A 23827-nucleotide genomic window follows, 5' to 3' on the forward strand; every position below is an offset into this window, starting at 1 on the left:
TATTTTTTTAAATTCTAATATTTTTTAAATCTAAAAAAAATTTTTAAATAAAATAATTTTTTAAATTAAAATAATTTTTTGAAAATAAAAAACATAAAATATGACAAAAAAAAAATTAAAAATTCTCATTAACGTATTATCCGAAAGAAAAAAACAAAATATGGTACAAATTATTTTTTTCCTAACATGTAACTAATTACTACTATAAACATATAAAAAAACACATAAAAACTAATGAAAATGAAATGTGATGCGAAAAAAGCATAAATATTTTATTTTTCGACAGTACGAAAGAATTGTGAATGATTGAAATTAATAAAAAAAAAACAAAAAAAAAATTGAAAAAAAAATCATAAAAAATTAAAGAATTGAAAAAAGTTTCAATATAATTAAGGATAAAATAATTAAAATAATTAGATATCACTAGAAATAACAAGAAAATTATTAAGATTAAAAATTTGCTTTAAAATCTTTGGCTTTGATTAATTTTTACACAAAATTTTCCCCACTACTTTGTAAATATTTTAAGAACCAGCAAAGACTATGAACGCAAAAAGTTTTAATATAATTAAGAAAAAAAAACAAATTATTAATTTTATAAGAAACTGACCCATCTTTAGTTTAAAAAAATTAAATGTTGTAATGTTAATTAATTAAATAATAATTATTTTGTATGTCATGTAAGTTTTCTTGGTGATTGAGGTTTACTTTCCCATTTTTTTTATATTTAACGAAATTTTATATATAAATATAAGAAAGTTCTCTGTACCTAATTTCTTTTGTATTCAATGTATGATGAAATGATGTTCTTGTAGTACGTTCTAATTATTATAATTACTTATAAATAATTAATTAATAAATTGTAATCGAGTTGAAATCTTTAGCAAATGGTTCAAAAATAAAGATATACTGAAAAATAAATTAAATTGTTTTTTTTATTTAAAAATTTATTTATTTTTATCACAAAATATCTATTAAAAATATTTTTTTCTTATTTTCGGCTATTAAAATATATTTTTTTTTTAATAAAATTTTATCACAGAGCATTATATAAAGTCCTAAGTCCATGCATTAAAATAATTCCAATGCCTAAAATTTCACTAACGGTAAATTCCACACGTCTATAGTCGACGTTTTCGTCAAATAAGTAACATTGCTCATAAACAGACTTTTCTTTGCCAGTAAAAGTTGCCGGAAAATTATAAATCACGTAAGAATTTTCCTCTTTCACGCCTTTCGAGAAGCAATTTCGACTTTTTCTACATTCGTCGACGAAAAATTCCGCGAAATACTGAGCAGCCCTATTCGCTTCCTTTGTATGCGAAATATTACGGTCCCTAATCCACTCGTAAGGATGTTTTTCTGGATGAAATTGCACACCATAAAAGGGATATTTGAAATGTTCCATTGTTGAGATAAATTCCAATCCGTCCCAGTCTTTATTCGTCGACATGACTCTCCAATTTCCCGATAATCCAGTTTCGCATAAAGTTTTTTCTGTCACACAATACTGGTGATAATTGTAAGTAATTGGTTTGTCCTTCAAATCTTTGAGAATCTCCTCTGGTGCATTAGAAAAAAGTTTACTTTCCCGAAAATTTTGTTTGAATTCCAAATTTAAGGGTTGATTATGTGAACTGCAGTCCGTTCGATGCTCGATTCTTCCATAGTCGACATATGTGAGCAGTTCAAAACCCAAACATGTGCCCCACAAAGGAAAATATTCACCGCGGTCATTCATTTCTTTGGCAATTTCGTAGATGTACATTCCAGCATCTGAATATCCGTTTGACACATCGAAATAAGTTGCTCCACCAGGAAATAAAATTCTACAAAAAATTATTTTTTTTTATTAGTTGATGACGAATTTTATGGCTTACCCGTTGATTTTTTGCATGATGTCAACGTAATACTGTTTGGGTTTGCCGATGAAAATGGGAACTACACGAGACCCTCCACCTTCTACGAATTTCACATAAGAAGCAGCAATGAAGCTTTTATATCTGCCAGGATAACATTTTTCAAGTTGGTAAGAAGTTTCTTGTGCTAAAACGCCAATTATGGGATATTCGTTGAAATTTGCTGAAAAAAATTTTTAAATTAAAAAAAAAAGTTTTTTTATAACAAAAGAATTGCTCACTCATTGTTTTGATGAATTGCACCTGCAATGTACCTCCTTTGTGGATGATATCTTTAACGCGACTGCATCGTAAAATTTTATCATGCTAGATGCGAATTTATTTTTAGAGAATTATAACGAGTCTTATTGTTGTTGTCATGAGCTAAGAACTGCAATTTACGATTACTTTGGTTTATCGAGTACGTGCAAGATGACGAATTCAAGTGAGAAATGTTGAATTTTTTACGTGACTGATTAGCAAAAAGTCTTAAATTTACACAAATAGTTTGCAACTTTTTTTTTAAATTAGAAAAAAATACTTAAAGAAAGTAGAAGAGGTGCGAAATTTCACTATTATTTAGTTTGTTTACGTTTTTTCCGAAAGAATTTCCCTATAAAAATAGTACGAGCATGCGTAGTATAGTTTTCGAATAAAAATTCTCTCATTCATCTCATTTTTATTTCTCAGAGACTCGTTTAAAATATTTAAGCGGGAATAGTTAGATGTGGAGTATGGATTAAAATAATTTTTCAATATTTTTCAAATTCAAGTATTTTAGAAACAATTCAGTAAGTTTAATAGGACTGAATAAAAAAAATTTCTAAAATTTTAAAACTTATTTAAAATTTTAAATGTCAATTTTTCGTCATATTGTGATAAAACTCAGAATTTTTCTGAAATTAACTGTTTTCATGTAAAAAAAACCTAAGATTTAAAATATCTTATGAAAATTATTTGAAACTTGTATTTCAATTTGACTTTAATTTGAAAATACTCATTGGCGTCGGATTTTGTGGGGGCTTAATATAAAATTTAATAAGAAAGAATTTTAAAAAACACATGTTTATGATATCAAATAATGACTCAAAATAAATAAAACCTCCTGCAACTTATAAAAGTCCTAGACTTAATGGTTTGATAACAGAAACGAAGCAATGTTTCAGAACCACTTTCAGAAAGGTGTAAGAATCCTACTAGAGTAACAAGAGATTAGTAAATTTATTCAGTCAAATGGCAATAAAAAAACGAACCGATAAGTATTAGCAACAGATAACTACCATTTCAAATGGAAAACAGCAGTTCAGGCGTATTTGAAACAAATAATTAAAATATCTCACAATTCCAGTACCCGTGAAAATGTCGGAAATCGTTTACTATGCATTTTTCGACAAAGCAACGACTCAAATTAATTGTTCGATACGTATCCCAAAATTCTCTTCAAAATTTTTGGAAAATTCTCAATCGCGGAAGACCATCGACATCTTCAAGTGCTTCGTGTGATGTTACAAATTCATCATCATTATCGATGGCCGAAAACATCCCTGATTCAGAATCCTCTCAAAACATGCCAATTTCGATTTTAACAGATCTGGATCCATTTTGCGTGGATTTTTTACAAAAAATTTGAATATTCTTGACAGAAAAACGGCTTCTGACGGATGAAGTGGAACTGGAATGTTCCGTTGCTTAATTGGATGGAAAAAAGAACACGTCGTTTGTTTGTCCTACAATTCATCAATACTTTGCCTTCCAAAGAGGAAAATATTTCATATCAAGTGTGAGTTGGTCCGTGGCCGAGTCACTTTTACCTGTATGCTTTTCGCCTTCTGCGAATTCATAGCTTTTTACTTTCCCTCCATACGCCATGACTGAAGCGTAATCATAAATTATTATAAGAAAGATTTAAATAAAGATAACTATTAGTCGTTAAAATCTTCACAGGTTAGTGCTCCAGCATTATTAGGCATCGTCAAATATATTTTTACTAATCCTTTTCGTTAAAATCTTCACATCAAGATTATCAGTCACACCCCATGTTAATAGAAAACATTAACTTTAAATATAAAATTCGCTGTTCTAATTTTTAATAAAGAATTAAGAGAATTTTTTGATCCCTTAAGAGATTAATTTGAGTAAAAACCTGGAAAAAAATAGCAAAACCTTTCAAAAAAAAACCGAAAATAACAATAATTTCAGAAAATGAAATAATAAAATAAAATATTGTGGTATATGTTGGTATATTCTGATCTATCCTTTAACCCCCGCTGTTTTTCGACGCCAGTGAATTTTGGTAAAAATTAAAATGGAATTATATTTAGAAAATTTTTTATAATTAATTTTTTTTATAGTTTGTGCCATAAGACTTTCGAAATTTAACTTTTTTACGTTGTTGAATAAAAAAAAATGCATAAACAAAAATATTTCAATTCACATTTCTCGAATGACAAAAATTTGTTTGTTTTAAAATGTGCGCGGTAAAAAAAACATTCGATGACCTTTTCAGTGTGAAATTGAGTTTGTGATGAATCATTCACGTTTTTCCATTCTAAAAATAACAAAGTAATATTTTCACAGTAAATATTGATACATTATCACCATTCTATTACTTCCTCTTCAAAGCATATATTTTGTTTTGAAAGAAAATATCACAAAGGTGCGAAAATTTCAAGTTCATTTATTTTTAACTCTTCCGCGGAAAATTACTTGGAAAATAATAATCAAGTTTCATATTTAATGCACTAATTGATTGAGCACCCAAGATATTGACGGCAATCAATTAAAAGGCCATAAATTTACGATGAGCTGCCACTGATTGAAAGTGAATCAACAAATAGATAATAAAATTAAATGTTCGAATAAACGATATTTTATAGTCCTTTCCCTTCGTTCGCGATGCACGGAGAACAGCTGTCTCCTTATCATCATCGTACGCCGTTCGGCTAGTAACTCCGGAACTCATTTCCATTGATAAGAAAAGTGCATTCATTCAACAATTGTCTCCGAACGTTTGCTTCGTCGCTGAAAGGCTTCATGGCGCATGACACGCTTTTCTGTAGGTACGTTACGAAACCTTCGCTTTCCATAGTTCGTTGTTGTTGTTGTTGTAATGATCAACATTGGTTACACAACACCAAATAGACTCACACTCACATCACGCAGTTATGCGAGTTAGATCATAATAATAACATTGTTGAGTAAGTAAAGGCACATAAAAAAATGTTCCATCTATTATGTCTCTATTCATTCCGAGAACTGTCGCTCCAATGTGTGCGTCGTGTGCTGAATGAATGATGGAAGGAACACTTTTCCCAGGATAATGCAACGCAAGCGTATTAAAAATTTTGATCCCAGCAACTTCCGTAAATAACAGATGCGAGTGAGGGAACATTGTTGTAACGTGGCGATAATGGGAATTTTTGGAGGTCACATTTTCTAACCCAACTTTAAAATTATTTTTGAAAATTTCAATTCAATTTTTTTATCGTTAAGTCTTCAATTTTCAGAAAAATCTTTCATCTGTTTATCGAAACTCTTTTTTTAAAATTTCCGTTTTATGACTTATGAACCTATTTTTTCTTACCGCATTCCCATAAAAAATGTGGTAATATTTTAAAAATCATAAAATGACAAAAATATCTAAGTAAATAAAACTAAGAATAAAAAAAAATTAACCAGATACAAAAATAAAAACAAAAAATCTGGTAAATATTCAAAAAATCATGAAATGCGGTAATAAATGTAAATAACCAGTCGTCTCCATTTTTCGAAAAACCCTTTAAAACCCGAATTTCAGTACACAACTAAAATCCCGTAAATGATTCGTAAACAAGGCACCGAGCAACCCAGACAAAACTAATACGATGCACATTGCATTAATTCTGAATGTCCTTGAACTTGAAACTGTACTCTCTCTCTCTCTGCTTCTCGGTTGTACGTGCACTCACTGCACCGAGCGCCACATAATTTATACTTGTTATTTTCGTTTCCTTTTTTACTTCTCCTTTATTTTTTTTTTTAATTTCTAGCAAAAAAAAAGTGAACGAACAAAAGGAAGGTAGAAACGTTCCATTCCATTCCTCGCATGACTAACTCATAAATGTCTGCTAAAAGTTATTTCTCGTGAAATTTCCAGCTTCTTCGGAAAACGACATCATGAGAAAAATGTCACAAGCCACATAATTCAATTGAATAATGAAACAGCCATGGCAGATGTTGTTCATATCACATTGACAGGAGCTCCGTCTTCGTGCTCCGCTCTTCTCAATAACAAATAAATAAACATTCAAGAAGAAGATTTTTTTTTGCCTTTCCGCATATCAAAGTTCTTTCTTTCGTCCTGTCAAAAGGAGAGAGATCTATTACATTACAATGCACACCTTATTCATCCTTCGTCATCGTATTCACCCATCACCATCATGCCTCTCGCATGTACGACCATAGAAGCGTCATGCACACGATAAAATTATGGAAAATTGAGGAAAAGAATGCAAAACCCGAACACACACACGTGTGCACGTAGCGTATAGTGGGTGTTGGGCAAAATCACAGTAAGTCGTAACTCACTTTTATCTACAGCTTCAGTCTCATTTCAAATGCCATAATAATAACATCTCAAATAAAAAAAGAGGGAAAATTGCGAAAAATTATATTTACTATATTTCGGGTCAATTTTTCGCTACTTTAATATTTTACTTTTTCCTTCGGTATTATTATTATTATATGTTTGTATTACGTCTTCGTCACATCAAATAACGCACTGATCATCATTATTATTATCATCGGTTGTTGGCGCGCTCGCACTCTATAATAAATCTGGAATTTAATTTTTGTGACACGCAAACTTAAAGCTGAAAACTGATGACAAAAAATAAATAAATAAAACCGAATTTAATTGAAAAAGTGCCAATCACCCAAATTAAAATAAAATAAAAAAATAAATTAATAACAACAAAACACAATATGGAATAAAATAAAATAAAAAAGTGAACTTGAAAAAAATTTATTAATTAAAAAATTTAATTATTAAGTGATTGCAATCCAAAATAAAATAAAATAAAAAAGTAAGGAAAAGCGATTAACAATCCATACTTCATTCATAAAACGATGGTACTTATCAAGGCTTACAAGTGTTTGCTCATTCGTTCGGGTTTTGCCATGATTGAAAATAGCACAAAAAAAATGCGGATAAATTCATTTTCGAATTACGATCGTCATTATGTTGATAGAAAAAAATTATCGAGATAAAAAAAAATTTATCGGAGAATTTGTGAAAAGTTTCTCATGATAAAAGTGATGATGAATGATAATTAGAAGGATTAAAAATTTTAATTTATTGTGATTTTATAGAAAATTAAAAAATAAAAACGGAATTTAAGATCTAAAATTAAATAAAAGAATTATTTTAAAAGAAATTAAAATAATTATTATAAAAAAATAATTTTTATAAAATAAAAAAAAATCATTCTAAATAAAATATTTACCTAATTTAATTTTTTTTTATAAAAGTCAAATTTTCAGCACTTGAGTGATTTTTAATTATAAAAAATATATTTTAAATAATTTACCTATGATATTTGCTCCACTATGAAAGTTCATCTGTCAAAAATAGCAAAAGTTATAGTGATAAGTAAATCATTTAAAGTAAATTAAATTTAAAAAAAAATAAATAAAAGTTATTCGAGTGCGTAAAATAATTTTAAATTACACAAAAATATTATTTACTTTTCTTGATTCCTCAAATTTTCAAAAAAAAAATAAATAAATAAATTTCGAAATTATTTATTTTTATTTTTGTTCTTTTATTCATAAAATTTTAAGGTATTAAAGAAAATAAAGCGTATTTTTGTGAAAAAAATAATCATATCAATAATTTTTAAAAAAGTTAAAAATTTCATCAAAAATTACCAATTTTTGGTGTATTTTCATAATTTTTCCAAGAAAATTTTTCAATTTTTAGTAATTTTTGTATTGAAAATCGTATTTTCACATTAAATTTTCTTTAAAAAATAATTTTCATGAAAATTATGGAATTTTTTTATCAAAAAAAATTTTGACAATTATTTATATGATATTAATTTTTTTTCAATTTTAATTAAAATTTTTTTAGATCAATTTTTAATACACAAATATCAATGTAAAAAATTCAAAACAACAAAAATATTGATTAACGGTCAAAAATTCTTTGAAATTTGGCATTTTATATCCGAAAAAAATATCCATTAAAAATTTAAAAATAATTATTTTGCTAATTAAAACAAAATACTTTCGTTTGAGTTATTTTAAATATTATTTTACCTAAAATTAAACTTTATCATATATCCTTCCTAAGCACTTTCATGGGTTGTTTTATGAAATATTCGCTTCAATAGACGAATAAAACTGTTACATTTAACAAAATTTGCAATTTCGTAAAATGCAATTTCCAAGAAATTTAGCATTAGAATAGATTGCTTCAGTTTTACTAAAGCTTGTTTTCAATTTATTAAAATAAATGAATATTGTTTACAAATTTTATGATTGAATTCCTAGACAGAAAACAATTCTTGTTGCCAAAAAGCCATGAAAATTTGTTTTTTAATCTTGGTTAGACACCATTTTCAGTAAAATTTCCAATAAGTGACAAACGATGTGACCGATTTTTGTGCAATTAAGAAATACAAATTTGATTTGAATCTCAACAAATTCGATCCCTTCATGCATTCGTAATGAATCATCCGAAAAATGGTCGGTCCGTCATTCTCCACTTATTTGCCATATCGATTAATTTCGTTTCAAGAGTTCCGAATTCACGCGTCACATTATTATTATATTTATTTTGTCGTGTTCTACACACAAAAGCCCTTAATATGCTTGACACAAGTGTGTGTGTGTGTGTCTGATTGGCTGTGCAAACATCGGAATTAAGGATATTCATATCTCTCGCTCTTCATCTTCCTTCATCGCTTTTCGCCTCATAATAACATAATAATAAATCCATAAAAGTACGTGTCGATGAATGAAATGAATGCAAGCCAGCTTAAAAGTTACGTGTTTCTTCTTCTTCTGCCTCGTTCGTCTTTTAATTGTGAAACTTTTTGCATGGAAGCCCTTTTCATACATCGCCACTAAAAAAAAAGATGCAAGTCCCATACAAAATAAATTAAACTTTTCAGCACATTAAAATAGTGTTAAATCACTTATTATCTCCTCTTGTTGTAATCTCTCTTGTTTCGCAATATTTTTCTTTTTCTTCTTCTTCTTCTTGTTGATCCTTGTTGGTGGAAGAATAAGCAATTTCCTCGGGCATTCTCGCATGTTTTAACAACATTTTAATGAGAACAAAGATGCTGTGTGTGATAAAATTAAATTAGTTTCTCAGTTTACTTTCTTCGTGAGTAACGGAAATTCACACAGGAAACTCAAAATTTTCATCTGTTCAAACATTAATTTTTATGCGATTTTTTTTTTCTATCGTCGCAAGATGCAGTAATTGCTGAAAATGCTCACCTGCTGCAATTTTTGCTCGATCGATTTTATTCCACTTATGTAAAGACAAAAAAAATATCACATAAGAGTGAAAAGTCAAGGTTTTTTTTATTGAGAAAAAAAGAGAGAAAAATAATAAAGAAGTACAAAAAAGATGTTGGGAACAATGAAACATTGTGTCAAGTGCCGTGTGTAGTACTTTAAAAAGAAATTTTAATACATAGAACTTTAATTTCTCGAGAAGTTTTTCAATAAGTCTTTTTTTTGTTTTGAAAGTATTTTTTTTTTAATTTTACTGAATTTAAAAAAAAAATGAAAAATTTATGAGAGCAACTCGATGACCTTTTATTTTGTTTATTTTTTAATTTGAATAAAATAAAAATTTATTACTTTTTTTCGATTTCTTATAAATAAAAAAAAAAAAATCATGAAAATGTTCAAAATTCATTCTGTGATTTTTTTAATATTAAACTTTTTATTATATATAATAAATTAATTAATTAAATAATAAAATAATTATTATTATAATAATAAATAAAAAAAATAAATAAAATAAAATGAAAAATATTTAATAAAACTCATTGATTTGTCATATTTTTTCATTTTGTATTCTGAAATTCAATAAAAATAATAATGAAAAATTCGCAGACTCTTGTAAATTCAAAAATATTCCTAAATAAGTTTTAATTTAATTTGAATCATTTTAAACTCAATAAAAAGTGAAAAAAAGTAAATTTTCCAAAGTGGCAAAAAATTAGTGAAAAATTTTTTTGAAAAGAAAAACCACTAAAATCCTGGTAAAACTGAAGTTTTCAAATATTTTATTTAAAAAAATATAAATTACTGAAAATTCAAAACTTTAAGATCACAAATGCAGCTGAAAGTTCATAAAATTTTTAAAGTGATATTACATCAAATACTTTTATTTATGACAAACGATTAGTTACGACAAGAACTGAATTTCAGAGTTAAAAAAGTGTCTTAACTCTTTAAAAAACTCAATCAAAATTTAAAGTGATAATTTTTTTAAAAACTTAAAAAAAATCTAAAACCGAGAATATTAATAAAAAAAAAATACAAAACGTTTTATGACCTCGAAAAATTATATAAAATTCAGTGAAAAAATTTTTTAGAAAGTTGAGTAATGAACCAGACAAATTAGTGAGAAAAGTTACAAACTTTTATTTTTTTTCCTGCTAAAACCTTCATTTAATTTGCATTAAAAATTCAAAACTGCTTTTAATTAAGAAAAATAATTTTACAGAAAAACTTTTCCTTCATATATGTTGCGGTATTGAATTTCATTCATATGTTAAAATCTCCAGTTGATGAAATTCATCGTTATACTTTTCCACAGCAGCACTTGTTTATAAAATTATATTTACTGCTTAGAATAATAAATAAAGGAAGGATAAATAAATAATGAGCGAAAAACTGTAGAAAATATAAAATGTTTCTTGTTTTTTTTTAAATAAAATATGAAAAATATTTTATAACAAACATCCATATCCTCAATAAACATCATTGTACCATTATCCTACTTTCGCGTTCGGTTCATAAGTATATTTATTAGATCACTCCACTCCACTCTCTCTCTCTCGCTTGTCTGTGGTTGGCAGATAGAACCGAGAGATAGAGGAAAAGTTTTCTAGAAAAATACGCAAGGTATTAATTTATTTATTATAATGATAAACAGACGAGCTTGTGAGGCTCGTGCATGACAGATAAATGCCAGGCATGTGTGTGTTTTGCGAAAAATTTGATCGATTAGAAAGTTTTTTAGAGCAAATATGGGACGAATGCGGGTTGCTCGTTATCTCGCTTGTTTTTGTGCAATTTTCAAGGCGAAAATTCCGTTTGAAGTAAAATCTACATGAAAAAAAAAACAACAAAAGAAAATTCTTGTGACAATAACGCACGTCGACGAACAACGGAGCAAAATCATTAATGCATCCGTCTTTAATTGAAAATGGGTAAAATGTCTAAGAAAGCGAGACAACAGCAACAAAATCAGGCAGCGAACAACAGTGTCGCCGACAAAGTTCAGCAAGACAAGCTAGATAAGAATTTAAAGAATAATAAAAGTAAAGCGTGCAAGGAAACGAAGCTGGAGATTGATTCATGGGACGTAAGTAATTTTTTTTTTTGTATTATTTGACGATATTTCAATTAAAATAATTTACAACGACGATGACGCGTTTCACGATGTAGGTTGAGGAGAAATATTTTGCCGTAAATTCTCAAGCTTCACTGGCATCGTCGGCATCATTGAAAAATGGCAACAGCAGCAACAACAACAAACTCGATAGCGAAAATTTGCCGGAACGAGGGAACTGGACTGGAAGATTTGATTTTTTATTGTCGCTACTGGGATACTCCGTTGGCCTTGGGAACGTGTGGCGATTTCCCTACTTGTGTTACAACAATGGCGGAGGTGCGTGGGCCGTTATTTCTGAAATAAATTAAATTGTCTGTGATTTTAAAGCGTCACTCTTTAACAACAAGTCGTCTCCATTTGTTAATTTTAATTCATTTCCGTAATCCCTTTTCTCCGTTTCAGGTGCTTTTCTTATCCCGTTCACAATAATGTTGGTCATTGCGGTAAGTAACAGTCTCTCAAATGTGTGTATCTGCTTCGACAATCAAATCACTCACGTGAAGGAAAATTGATTGAATGTCTTGATGAGGAATTTTATTAAAGCCATAGGCAAAGATATTTCAATATTGAAAGTTGTTTACATAAGAAATTGTTAAGGATAACACAAAAATTTACATTTTTGATTTTCCACAAAATCTGAAATATATTTAGTTATTTTAAATTGATTTAGTTTTGAAAACGCAATTTTATTTATTTTAATTTTTATCATGGTCTCTCTGGATTTATCGAAAAAGAAAGATAAAATAGAAAGATTTTTTTTACATTTTTTAATTGAAAATTTGTAGTTTTCATTAAAAATCGTTACAAAAATCCATTTTGGGAATTCAAGTTCAATTTTAATTTCAAATTTGAGATAATATAGAAAAAATTCAATGTAAACAATAATCGTTCAATGTCCAAAAATGTTAAAAATAATCCTTCACCATAATCCCGATGGGAAAATGTAAAATTTATTCGCTTATAAAAAATTTTTATTTTATTTTTTACTCCACAATTTTTTCTGATTAACAAAAAAAAATAATCTTAAATCCCTAAATACTTTTTCACATAAAATTACTGATTTCAAACAATTTTTAATCTCTCCGAACAAAAATATTGTGTTGATTTTAAAGTTATTACATTGAAATCTCCTAATTTAAAATTTTATATCAAGGTATCGAAAAATAGCTATAAAAAATTTCATATTGCAAAAAAAATTAAAAATAGTATAATTTATATTAATTTTCTAAAAATTAATTATATAGGTACTTAAAATTTTTTAAAACAATTATTTCTTTTAATCATGAAAAAAATAAATACAAATTTTATTTCTTGAATTTTCGACTTTTCATGGTTCAAGAATTCAAAATTAATTTGCACTAAAATTAAAATTTAGACTTTAAATTTTGAATTTAGGTCGCTTCCAATGAGGCAAAATAAGAAAAAAAAGTTAAAAATTTCATCAAAAATTACCGTTTTTTGGTCTATTTTTGTAATAGTTTTTAAAAATTAAAAAAATTGAAATTTTACGGTCTAGTATAAAAAAAATTAGTTAATTAAAAATAAAATTTTTAAGACTGTTGGTATTTTTTTTGCATGATTTTGTTTTTGTACAATCTATACAAATTATTGAAAAAATGTTTGTGAAAAATCAAAAGTTTACAAAATTTATTTTTCACATCAATCAATCAATTTTTTAGCATTCATGATTTGTTTTTGAAATAATTGTACGTTTTACAATTTTTTCACGAGTTTTTTTATTTTTAAAAATTTGCTTATGTGATTAAAAAAAAAGATTTAAAAAATGTAACAAAATAATTTACCATAGAAATTAGCAAACCTTCTAAATCCTTTTGATAAACTTTTCTTGGAACTGCTAAACTGTGCATTGATGAATTAAAGTGTTACGCTCTCACTGTAATTGAATCTTTTGTGCTTGGCAAATTCTCGGAATAACATTCGTGTTCGATACGTAGTCGGAAAATTATTCTATTTTGCAAAGTTTCGTATCAGAAAATTTAAATACATTCCAATAAAATTAAAATAACCTTGAGCTGGCTTTCGGGTGTTAATTTTTGACATAGTTTTTGTCCGTTTGCTCCTCGCTGCGAGACCAATTTCTGCGAATTCGTAAATAAATTACATTACACCCACATGTAATTTGCATAAAATATCCCTCGTCACATATCTTCATCATCATCATTGTTGTACACACATCTAAAATTCGTTCACAGGGCGTCCCGTTGATGTTTATGGAGCTATCCTTCGGACAGTATGCGGCACTTGGTCCCGTTGCCATTTATCGTCGTTTTTGTCCGCTGTTTCGCGGTCTCGGTTACGGTATGATAATCGTCTCCGCCATCGTCATGCTGTACTACAACCTCATCATTGGCTGGACCATTTTTTACATGTTTGCATCGATGAAGTCCGAACTGCCGTGGCAACATTGCGATCCTGAATGGAGTACCGAACGTAAGTTAATCACCACAAAAAGGACAATTTTTTTGATGTTTTTTTTCGATTTTTTTGTAGATTGCTTTTCGTACGAAGAAGCGGATCAATGCGAAGCGGACAATGGAACGTTCTACCTGAAAGTTTGTTACAACCACACAATCGCCGACCAGTTCAACTACAGCGGTTTGGCATTGAGCTCGTTAAAGCGACCGCCAGCCGAAGAGTACTTTGAGTAAGTTTCAGCATTAATTAACGATTTGCTCGTTGACCGCAAAACGATTGCCTTTCGCATGAATAAAACACAAAAACAAACTTTTTTTCGCTCTCCCTCTCTCGCAGGAATTACGTTCTTGGCATCTCGAAAGGCATCGAACATACGGGCAACATCAAATTATCGCTGGCATTATGCTTGTTGGGCGCGTGGATAATCGTGTTTTTGTGCCTATGCAAAGGCGTCAAGTCATCCGGAAAGGTAAGAAAAAAAATTTGTTTGTGCCTCCATTCATTCATCCACGTGATTTCAGGTCGTTTATTTCACTGCACTTTTCCCATATGTCGTGCTCGTGATGTTGTTTGTGCGTGGCGTGACATTGCCGGGAGCGGAAACGGGAATTTTTTACTTTTTGACGCCCGATTTTAAGCATTTGGCGAGCGCGCAAGTGAGTTTTTGCCATTTTTTGGGGAAATTTTTGTAAAAATTTTATCTGTTGCAGGTGTATGGCGATGCAGCAGTTCAAGTATTTTTTGCCCTGTCACCCAGTTGGGGTGGATTGATCACTCTGTCATCCTACAATAAATTCACGAATAATTGCTACAAGTGAGTTTGAGCTTTAAAAAATGTTTTTTTTTTATCAATTTATTTTTTTTTTTTTCGTGCAGAGATTCACTTATCGTGGCAGTATCGAACATAGCGACATCGTTTTTTGCTGGTTTGGTTATTTTTTCTATAATTGGTTTTTTAGCCCATGAACTAGATGTGGAAGTGGAAAAAGTTGTCGATCAGGTAAATGCTATTATTCGACACGCGACGTTTTTATTGACGAAAAATTTTTTTTTTAAAACAAGGGAAACTTTTGCGTTCTTGAATTCAATTTAAAATCAATATCGCACTAATTAGTGCACGAGAAATGCTTTATTCATGATTTTCATTTAAAATTCGCACACAGAAAGATATCCAATTAATCAAATTATTGCATTTTCCATCTATCCATCCATCCAAGCGATGAACGCATGAATGAACAATTAACGTCGAGTGTGTCTGATGAGAAGAAATCGATTGACAAGACATATTTTGGGGACAAAAAGGAAATATTTTTATAGAATTATACATTTTTTCCCCACTAGCCCGGAGCATTTTTTTGACATGTTTTGACAAAAAATGACAGATTTCCTTAAATTATTCGACCTTTGCAGACCATTTCTCTTTTCCGTTCCTCGGTCGTCCCATGAGGAGCGAGAAAAAACATTAAAAGTGATCCATTTTTTTTATTTATTTACACGAAAAAAAAAATCTGTCAACAGTCAAAGAAGCAACACAAACTTTGAAATTACTTTATTTGAAGGACTTTTGTCCTTTTTATGAGTTTTTTGTAGTGACATGTCTTGGAAAAATACGTTTCTTCGGCACTTTCAAGGTCTGTCTGGTGAAATTTTTGACGAAAATTATTTTATTTCTATTAAATAATTTATTTTTATTTTATCACAAATTTTTTTTAACAATGAATCTTGATGAAAAAGCGATAAATATCGATTTTTATCGCATAGACTTTTGTATCATTTTATTATTCTTACATCGTTTATGATGAACGACGACGACGGAGGAAAGCCTAAGTAGTGAGATATAAACTTGATATGTGGATAATAAAATTATTATCAAAGTAAATAGTATAGGCTGGTATATATAGGTTACATCACAGTGGAAAATTCCATATGACAGTAACGAATTTTGACGTAGGTGCATTTTCGTTATTTTTCATTAATTTTTTTTTTATTTTTCAAATTTAATTCGATTTTATTATTTTTAATTTAATTTAATTAAATTTACTAATAAATTATTAATTTATTTCTATTATTTTTTTATTTATTTTTTTCTTTCAATTTAGAATAATTCTAATATTCGTGCCTAATATTCGAAATCAATATTAATTTTTTTCATAAAAAACTCATTTTTGAATATTTTTTTTAAATTGTTTAAGAAATTAGAAAAAAAATAAAATATAAGTTAAAAAAAAATTTAATAAAATAAAAAAAAATTATTAAAAAAAATTATTTTTTTATTTTAAAATTTTTTAATAAATTATAAAAAAAATTAAATATAAGTTAACAAAAATTATAAAAAAATTTTAATAAAATAAAAAAAAAATTATTAATAAAAATTTTTATTTTATTTTATTAAAATTTTTTTATAATTTTTTTTTTAATTTATATTTAATTTTTTTTTTATAATTTCTTAAACAATTTAATAGGTACATATTTCAATAATTTAAAAGAAATATTTTTTTTTATTTTTTACAATTATCAAAATTCATCTAAAACAAGCAACTGCTATTTTTTCTGCACATCATTCAGAATTCCATTTCCTTGTTAAAGTTTTTCATTTCTCTCCGTCCACTCTGTCGTCGTCGTCGTTATTAAAGACTCGTGAGTTGCATATGACATGAAATTGCAAATTATATTAGCAAAGCATCTGTTTATGACAGCATCTAAAGAGCCAGCCGTACGTCGGGTATTTAGAGATTCCTATTACTGCTGAATGGAAATGAGAGAAAAAAAAAGTATTAACAGACCACCCACAAACAAAAGTTGTCTTATATTTCTCGGAAAATGCATAATACATGCAATCAGAAATATAATATTTCAAGAATAAACGTGTCATCAACTCAAATATATGGTTTTATTATTATTCATTACCCCGACGACTGGCTGTAACGCAAACCGTGTGCTGCGCTTTTAACTGAACAAATTTTGCATCTCATGTAATAAATATTTTTTTTTTTCAACATTTTTCATCATCATCTAGAAAATAATTTTTTTTATCTGGGTTCTTTTTTCGATATATTTCTGGGCATTTAAAAATAATTATTTGTTTTTCGTGTTTAATTAAAAAATAACAGGGCGCTGGACTCGCATTCATCGTATACCCGGAGGTTGTTACACGCTTGCCGATCTCGCCGGTGTGGTCGCTCTTATTTTTCCTGATGCTTTTAACGTTAGGCTTAGATTCACAGGTGAGTGATTTTAAAAGCGGATCCGTAAAAAAAAAGTTTTCAATCGAAATTTTCTCATTTAATGTCGAAAGTTTGCACTAATGGAAACTGTTACCACGGCAATACTAGATAAATTTCCGAACTTGAGGCATCGCAAAATATGGGTTGTTCTCTTCGTTGCCGTTTTCGGGTATTTGGGTGGCCTAGGATTCACAACAAACGTAAAAAATACTAATTTTCTTCGTTAACTTTTAATCATTTCACCGGAAAATTGTTTGCTTTTGTTGCAGAGCGGCATGTACTGGCTGCAGCTAATGGACAAATATGCTGCAAATTGGTCCGTTCTCATAATCGCCATAATAGAGTGCATTTTAATTGCATGGAAATATGGGTCGGAACGCTTTTTGAACGACATTCAGAGCATGATTGGCAAACAAGGTCGTGTCTGGATGATGTTTTGGACGTTGATGTGGAAGTTCGTTACGCCAGCGGTTTTGTTGGTAAGTACAACTTAAGTGGAATGTGTTGCTGTGGCAACGAAACACTTGTTGACATAAAAATATAAAATAATAATAATAAATCTCAAAACCACTTTCTTTTGCAGTTTATTCTGTTTTTTAATTGGGTCGAGTACAAGCCAGCGTCGTATGGGAAATATGTTTACCCGATATGGGCGGATGCAGTTGGTTGGGTGGTCGGGTTGTTGCCGATTTTTGTGATAATTTTAACAGCAATCCAGCAAATAGTGAAGGCACCAAAGGAAATGACTTTGAAGGAGGTGAGTTTAAAGATTTTTGACTTAAATCCTGAAAAATTAGAATAAAGTTTTAAAAAAATGATTTTTATTTTTTTGCAAATAATGATGTGGAATAAAAAAAAATAGACGTTAAAAAGTGGAAATTAATTTGAGCTCAGAAAAATAGAACTTAACAAAAATGAAATAAAAAAATAATTTAAAAATTTTAATGATTTTAAAAATTTTAAAAAAAAATTTTTAAATTTGGAATTCAAAAAAAAAACTTTTTTAATATCGATTTTCCAAATTTTTCTCGATGTTTTTGGCAAAAATTAAAGAATTTTTTCGAAATTTAAATCGATTTTTTTTAAAAAGTGGAAATTAATTTGAGCTCAGAAAAATAGAACTTAACAAAAATGAAATAAAAAAATAATTTAAAATTTTTAATGATTTTGAAATTTAATTAAAAAATATTTAAATTTTAATTAAAAATTCAATTATTTTTTTATATTAATTTTATTTTTTTAATTTTAGCCATTTCGGTACAGAGCATAAAACAAGACTTTAAAATTTTCTAATAACCAAAAATGAGAGAAAATTTTATATTAAATCATTAAAATTTTGTATCTGGAGTTAGAATGAGTGAATTTTGATTCTGGGTCCAACTAAAAAAATAAAATTTATTATCATTAATGTGAAAATTAGGTCCTTAAGGCCAAAATAAAATTTGAATTTTGAATCTAAAAGTACAAATTTTAACTTACGTGACTAAATTTTGACTCCTAGGAACAAAAATAAGTCTTTGAGTTTACTTGGACACCTAAAAAGATTTAGAATTTGGCATTAAATTAATTAATTTTTGAATTTCAATCACCTAAAAAGACTTTAAAGGGAGAAAATAATGATTTCTGATATAAAAATTCAACGTTGATTGATAGAAATTCCATCGTTGACTATGAAAAATAGCAAAATTTAATTTCAAACTAAAAACTTACCAAAAAAAAACTTAAAACTTTTTGTTAAAAACTCTTTTCAAATACTTTTCATCTCTTTTCCTTTGAGCAGAAAGTCCGCATGCTATTGAACGAGACAAAAGAATGGGGTCCGGCATCAAATGTCACAGCAGTCACCTCAACAGACGTCGATCCGTATGACATTGCCACGCGCCCCGTGCATTGCGCCGCGTTCGACGACGACTACGGCGAGGAGCTGATGCTCTGAGAGCGAGTAACCACTCCTCGTCACAACCAATTAACGTCAAACACGAGCAAGAGGAGTAATTTAGCAGCAAAGGTATGTGTTTCGCTGCGAGCATTCGCACAATTAAAAGAACAAAAACCACTAGTTGATTACTTCCTTTAGTGACATAAAAATTGCTGTAAATATCCCAAGGGAAATTTAACCACTATCACACACATGATGAAGAAATGCCGTTCTTACAACATAACTCGCACACATTTCTCACATTACAAAACTTTTTCTTCGTTCTCGAGAACACTTTTTCATACTTCCGTTTTTTCTTTTTAATTTTTTTTTTACACCAGAACGAAAAAACGTCAATTTTCATGGAAAATCCCCAAATAGAAGCAACAACGACGACAAAGCGAATTACCGCACCGACAAAGAGCATCTTAAAGTCCAGCAAGGACGAATATCGATCGGAAACGGTAGACTCGAGTCCGAGCAAGGAACCACTTCTCAAACATCCCAACGATGAAATCACATTTAGACAACAACAACAGGGTAATCAAGTAAAAACAAGTAGTTCTAATTTTAACGCAAAAAACGCGAATAACAATGTTAAGGCCAAGGTTACCGTGGAAAAACGGAAGTAAAAAAATAAACAGTAGTTTTTCCGCTAATTATTATTATTTGAATCGCAACCGAGCAGTATTACTAAGTATTTTATTGTTTAAATGAAAAATAAAATGATGTCTGCTCAAAAGAAAAAAAATAGGAATTAGAAAATATAACATAAAATAACCTGTGATTGGATCGATGTTGTACCTTAACACACACACAAAAATAAACAATACACATATTCGAATAAGTTAACGTAAAAAAAATATATGATAAAAATAATTTTATAAAAAAATTAAAATAATGTTTGAGATGATGTTATATAGGATGTAAAACCGTTTTAAAAGTAGAAAAAGTTAACTATGAATGTGACTTAAATATTAGCGATGATGTTTTACGTTAAAAAATAATATAAAGAGAAACAACGTAAAACATTAATAAAAATCAATTTATAAACTATGTTAACACAATAACGTTAATTTGATGAAAAATGAATAAAAGCATAGATAATATAAAAATAAAAAAATAATGAAAACGATAGATAGATGCTTCAATTGAATTGATGTTTAAAGGGACAACAATAAAATAAAAATAAACATTAAAACTAAAATTAATTAAAATATAAAAAAAAAATAATTCAACAATATTTGTTGTATTAATAATATATGAAATATCTTAGAATATACATTACTTTAGAGAATTTTATGTTTAATAAAAAAAAATAAATTTTTTAATTTACCTAAATAAATTAATAATTATCGTACATACATATTTTTATTTTTTTAAAATTAATTTTTTAAACGTTTTTAAAATTTTAAATTTATTATTAATTTTCATTAAAAAAATATTTTTTAAAAATTTACCGTTTATTATTTAATTAATATTTTACACACTAAATAATATATAAATATTAACTAAAAAAATAAAATATTAAATAAATAACAAAAACTGCTTAAAATTAGGTTTTACAAACAAAAAAATAATAATAAAAACAAGATAACATCAAATTGGTTAGTGTTAAGTATCAAAAATAAATTGTCAAGGAAAAAGAATAGAATGTAGAAAACTAAAAATATATGAAATGAGATAGCACCCTAAAGATACAAAGCAACAACAAAAATGAACAAAAGAAAAAAAACTATATTTTTATTATTATTATTATTTTAATCAATTCTAAGGTCGTTACGAATACTTTGCATAAAATGTCGACCAATTCAATACAATAGTACCTAAAAAAATATTAATAAAAACTTTTAAGAAAATAAATAAATACATATATGATAAAAAAAATAACCAACCCACAGAAAAAATAACTTTATAAATGTATACAAAAAACTAAATATTCCTACCTGTTGTTGAAAATTTGGTTTCTCAGTTAGAAAATTTCTAACAAATTATTTTTTGTATGGAAACAGCTACAAACGAGTAGAATGATCAAGAAGTATAAGTTTATAGAAGTATAAGTAAAGAGAAGATTTTAAGAAAAACATAGAGAATAAATATTGTAGAATATATATATTTTGCAACCCCGTAGATAAAAAAAAAAATATTGAATGAAAATAAACATAGCAGTGATAAAATATATTTTATGTAATAGAGAAAAAAAAGAAATTTGATGGAAATAAATAAATATATAAAACACGTTGAATTAATGATAAAAATAATTTTTTACTTTTTTTATGTAAAATTTAAATAATTTTTATTTTTATTTAAAAAAAAGTTACTTAAAAACCATTTATTTTTAATTAAATTTTAATTGATTTTTAAGTTAATTTAATTTTTTTATCTCATGCGATAATTTTTCTTTACAGTCCTTTTTTATTTTTAAATAAAAAAAATAATTATTTTTAATTTTTTTGAAAAATTAAAAAATTATTAAACTTATAAATTATTAAATTTTTTAAAAATTTTCAATTTATTCTAATTTTTGTTTTGGAAATCATATTTTATCATAAATTTACTTCCCTAAAAATATTTTCATAAAATTATAAGCAAATAGTAAAAATGTATCAAAAATATTATTTAACGCTCAAAAATTGATAAAATTATGTCATTTGGTATGAAAATAGTATTTCAAAACTTTTTTTTTATTTTGACCCCCCCCCCATTTTATTTTAAAAAATAAAACTTTATTTTTGATTTTCATTTGGAGCGGCCTAAAATTATTTATAATTAATAATATTACTTACTTATAATTAATAATATTACTTAATATATATTACTTTATATATATTTTTTAAAATTCTCTTTATTTTCTTAAAAATCAAAGTAGTCTTGAAAAAATTATGTTTTTTTTTTCCTAAATGATGTCAGTAATTTTTGGTTGTTTAAAACAATTTTTTGAGTCAAATGATCAAGAATTAATTTCTGTATCAAAATCATGTCCCACAATCTCTTCACATGATGAACCAAACTTTACAGATGAGGACCGGTATGAGTTACAAACTTACCTTCGTTTAGTTTTTCGTGAAACCATCAAGGCTTTAGAAGCCTTTTTGCTATTCCAACATCAAAACTTCACGTTTGAGGAATATTTCGTGCGAGAATCCGAAATAAAAGGACGTCTGCAGGTCTTAGAAACGCAAATTTTACCAAAAATTGAGGACAATTACAACTTTCTTCAACAATATTTAAGCGAAAAATTGTTGGAAATGTTAGAAAACTTACTTTTGAGCTCGAATCTCGTGAAAAATGGGACTTTTGATCTGTATCATCAAATTATGAAAGTAGGAAATTACTTGAAAAAGGTCAATGATGAGTGGAAGAAGAAGGAAAAGACATTTACTTTTGATCAAAAAATACTAGAAGGCAAGGAAATGGAGACAAATGATGATTTAATCACGAAAAGTCAGTTTCGACTCAAAATTTATGAAATTACAGCAGCTCTGAAAGACTATTTTAACGTAACCGTACACGAAGAACTCCCGAATCATGTGAAACGAAGAACTTTGGAACTTAATCTCATCACAAAAGTCGAAAATTTTCGAGAAATTGTTCCAGAAATGTTCAAACAGAATCATTTTTTGCTCTTATATCTCATTGAAAAGCTTCGTAAATGTCTCAGTCGTTGTTTGGCATGCGAAAAATTTCGTATTAACACATCTAATGGACTTCTTCAACAATTAGCTCTTCTGAATTCTCTCATATAATGACCTAAAATCATTGAAAAACTTTAATTTAATTTAAAATTTATTATCTTCTCTTATTTTTCTGATTCGCAACGTCCTTCGCCTTCACTTTTCCGTAACTATTCAACACATTTTTGGGATTTTTCTTCGTTTTGTGTCGATTTCCCGTGAGATATTTGATGTAAGACGTTCCTGAACCGAATTGATGTTTCTTCGCGACACGTTCCGACGTTGTTTCTTGCACTTTTTTGACTTTTCGCTTTTCCTCGAGGATTTCTTTGTAGTTCTTATACGGTTTCTTTGGTGGTTTTGCCCCGAGTTTGATTGCCAATTGAATTTCCGCCTCTTCTTTCGCCATTTTATCCGAAAATCCAGAAATTCCCAAATTGATGACCTCCTTTCTGGCTCGTTGCAAGTCCAATAAAGTCGGAGGCTTGTCAGGAAATTTGTTGCCGGATTTTTCTACAGGTTTTGATGATGTCTTTTTTTGTTTCTTCTCGTGGACGACAGATTTGAAGTCGTCGTCGCCTCGTTGCATGGCCAGTAAGGCAGCTTTTGTGATAATTCTCGACATTTTTGTGAGTCCTTTTTGTTTACTTCTTGCACATGTGGTTATACGTTCTCTTTAAAATACGTAAAAATACGATTTTGAACGGAAAGTTGTCGGTTTTCGAATGCGCTTTTATTATAAAAAACAGCTGATTTTTAAAAGAGGAGTACAAAATTGTGAAGCTAAGGCCGATACAATAAACAAAAATTATTAGATTTTTTTCCTGATTGATTTTTTGATGAATTTAATTAAAAATAAAAAAATTTAAATTATTTTTTGATTTTGGAACAAAGTCTTAAGTGCCGAACCTTTTAATATTTTTTTTTTTAAGAAAAATTAAATTAAAATTTTTTGTCTTTATAGATTTTTTTTAAATTCAGGGTTTTTTTTTTCAAAAAATTAAAAAAAATCATAAAAAATTACAGTCAAAAAAATTAGAAATACATATATC

General features: G+C 27.9%; 3 protein-coding genes across 3 annotated transcripts; 1 reads left to right on the top strand and 2 right to left on the bottom strand.

Moving 5' to 3' along the window:
• Nucleotides 1–1002: 1002 nt before the first annotated feature.
• LOC134826961 (gamma-glutamyl hydrolase-like) lies at nucleotides 1003–2277 on the bottom strand. The gene is made up of 3 exons (XM_063839475.1): nucleotides 2141–2277; nucleotides 1881–2082; nucleotides 1003–1829 (listed from the first exon to the last, which is right to left on the bottom strand). Exons 1-3 carry the CDS (start codon nucleotides 2142–2144, stop codon nucleotides 1037–1039), a joined length of 999 nt encoding a protein of 332 aa, XP_063695545.1. The 5' UTR covers nucleotides 2145–2277; the 3' UTR covers nucleotides 1003–1036.
• A 9653-nt stretch (nucleotides 2278–11930) lies between these two features.
• On the top strand, nucleotides 11931–19780 carry LOC134826996 (sodium- and chloride-dependent glycine transporter 1-like). The gene is made up of 13 exons (XM_063839518.1): nucleotides 11931–11966; nucleotides 13737–13974; nucleotides 14035–14188; nucleotides 14296–14428; nucleotides 14481–14615; nucleotides 14670–14773; nucleotides 14836–14959; nucleotides 17070–17183; nucleotides 17255–17383; nucleotides 17453–17662; nucleotides 17767–17940; nucleotides 18964–19191; nucleotides 19443–19780. The coding sequence occupies exons 1-12, from the start codon at nucleotides 11952–11954 to the stop codon at nucleotides 19117–19119; spliced, it is 1686 nt and encodes a 561-aa protein (XP_063695588.1). The 5' UTR covers nucleotides 11931–11951; the 3' UTR covers nucleotides 19120–19191; nucleotides 19443–19780.
• A 3109-nt stretch (nucleotides 19781–22889) lies between these two features.
• Nucleotides 22890–23479, bottom strand: LOC134826919 (uncharacterized protein C1orf131 homolog). Its single transcript, XM_063839427.1, has one exon. It carries the CDS (start codon nucleotides 23398–23400, stop codon nucleotides 22891–22893), a length of 510 nt encoding a protein of 169 aa, XP_063695497.1. The 5' UTR covers nucleotides 23401–23479; the 3' UTR covers nucleotide 22890.
• Nucleotides 23480–23827: the final 348 nt, after the last annotated feature.

The sequence above is a fragment of the Culicoides brevitarsis genome, chromosome 1 (genome assembly GCF_036172545.1).
Source record: "Culicoides brevitarsis isolate CSIRO-B50_1 chromosome 1, AGI_CSIRO_Cbre_v1, whole genome shotgun sequence".
NCBI lineage: Eukaryota > Metazoa > Arthropoda > Insecta > Diptera > Ceratopogonidae > Culicoides > Culicoides brevitarsis.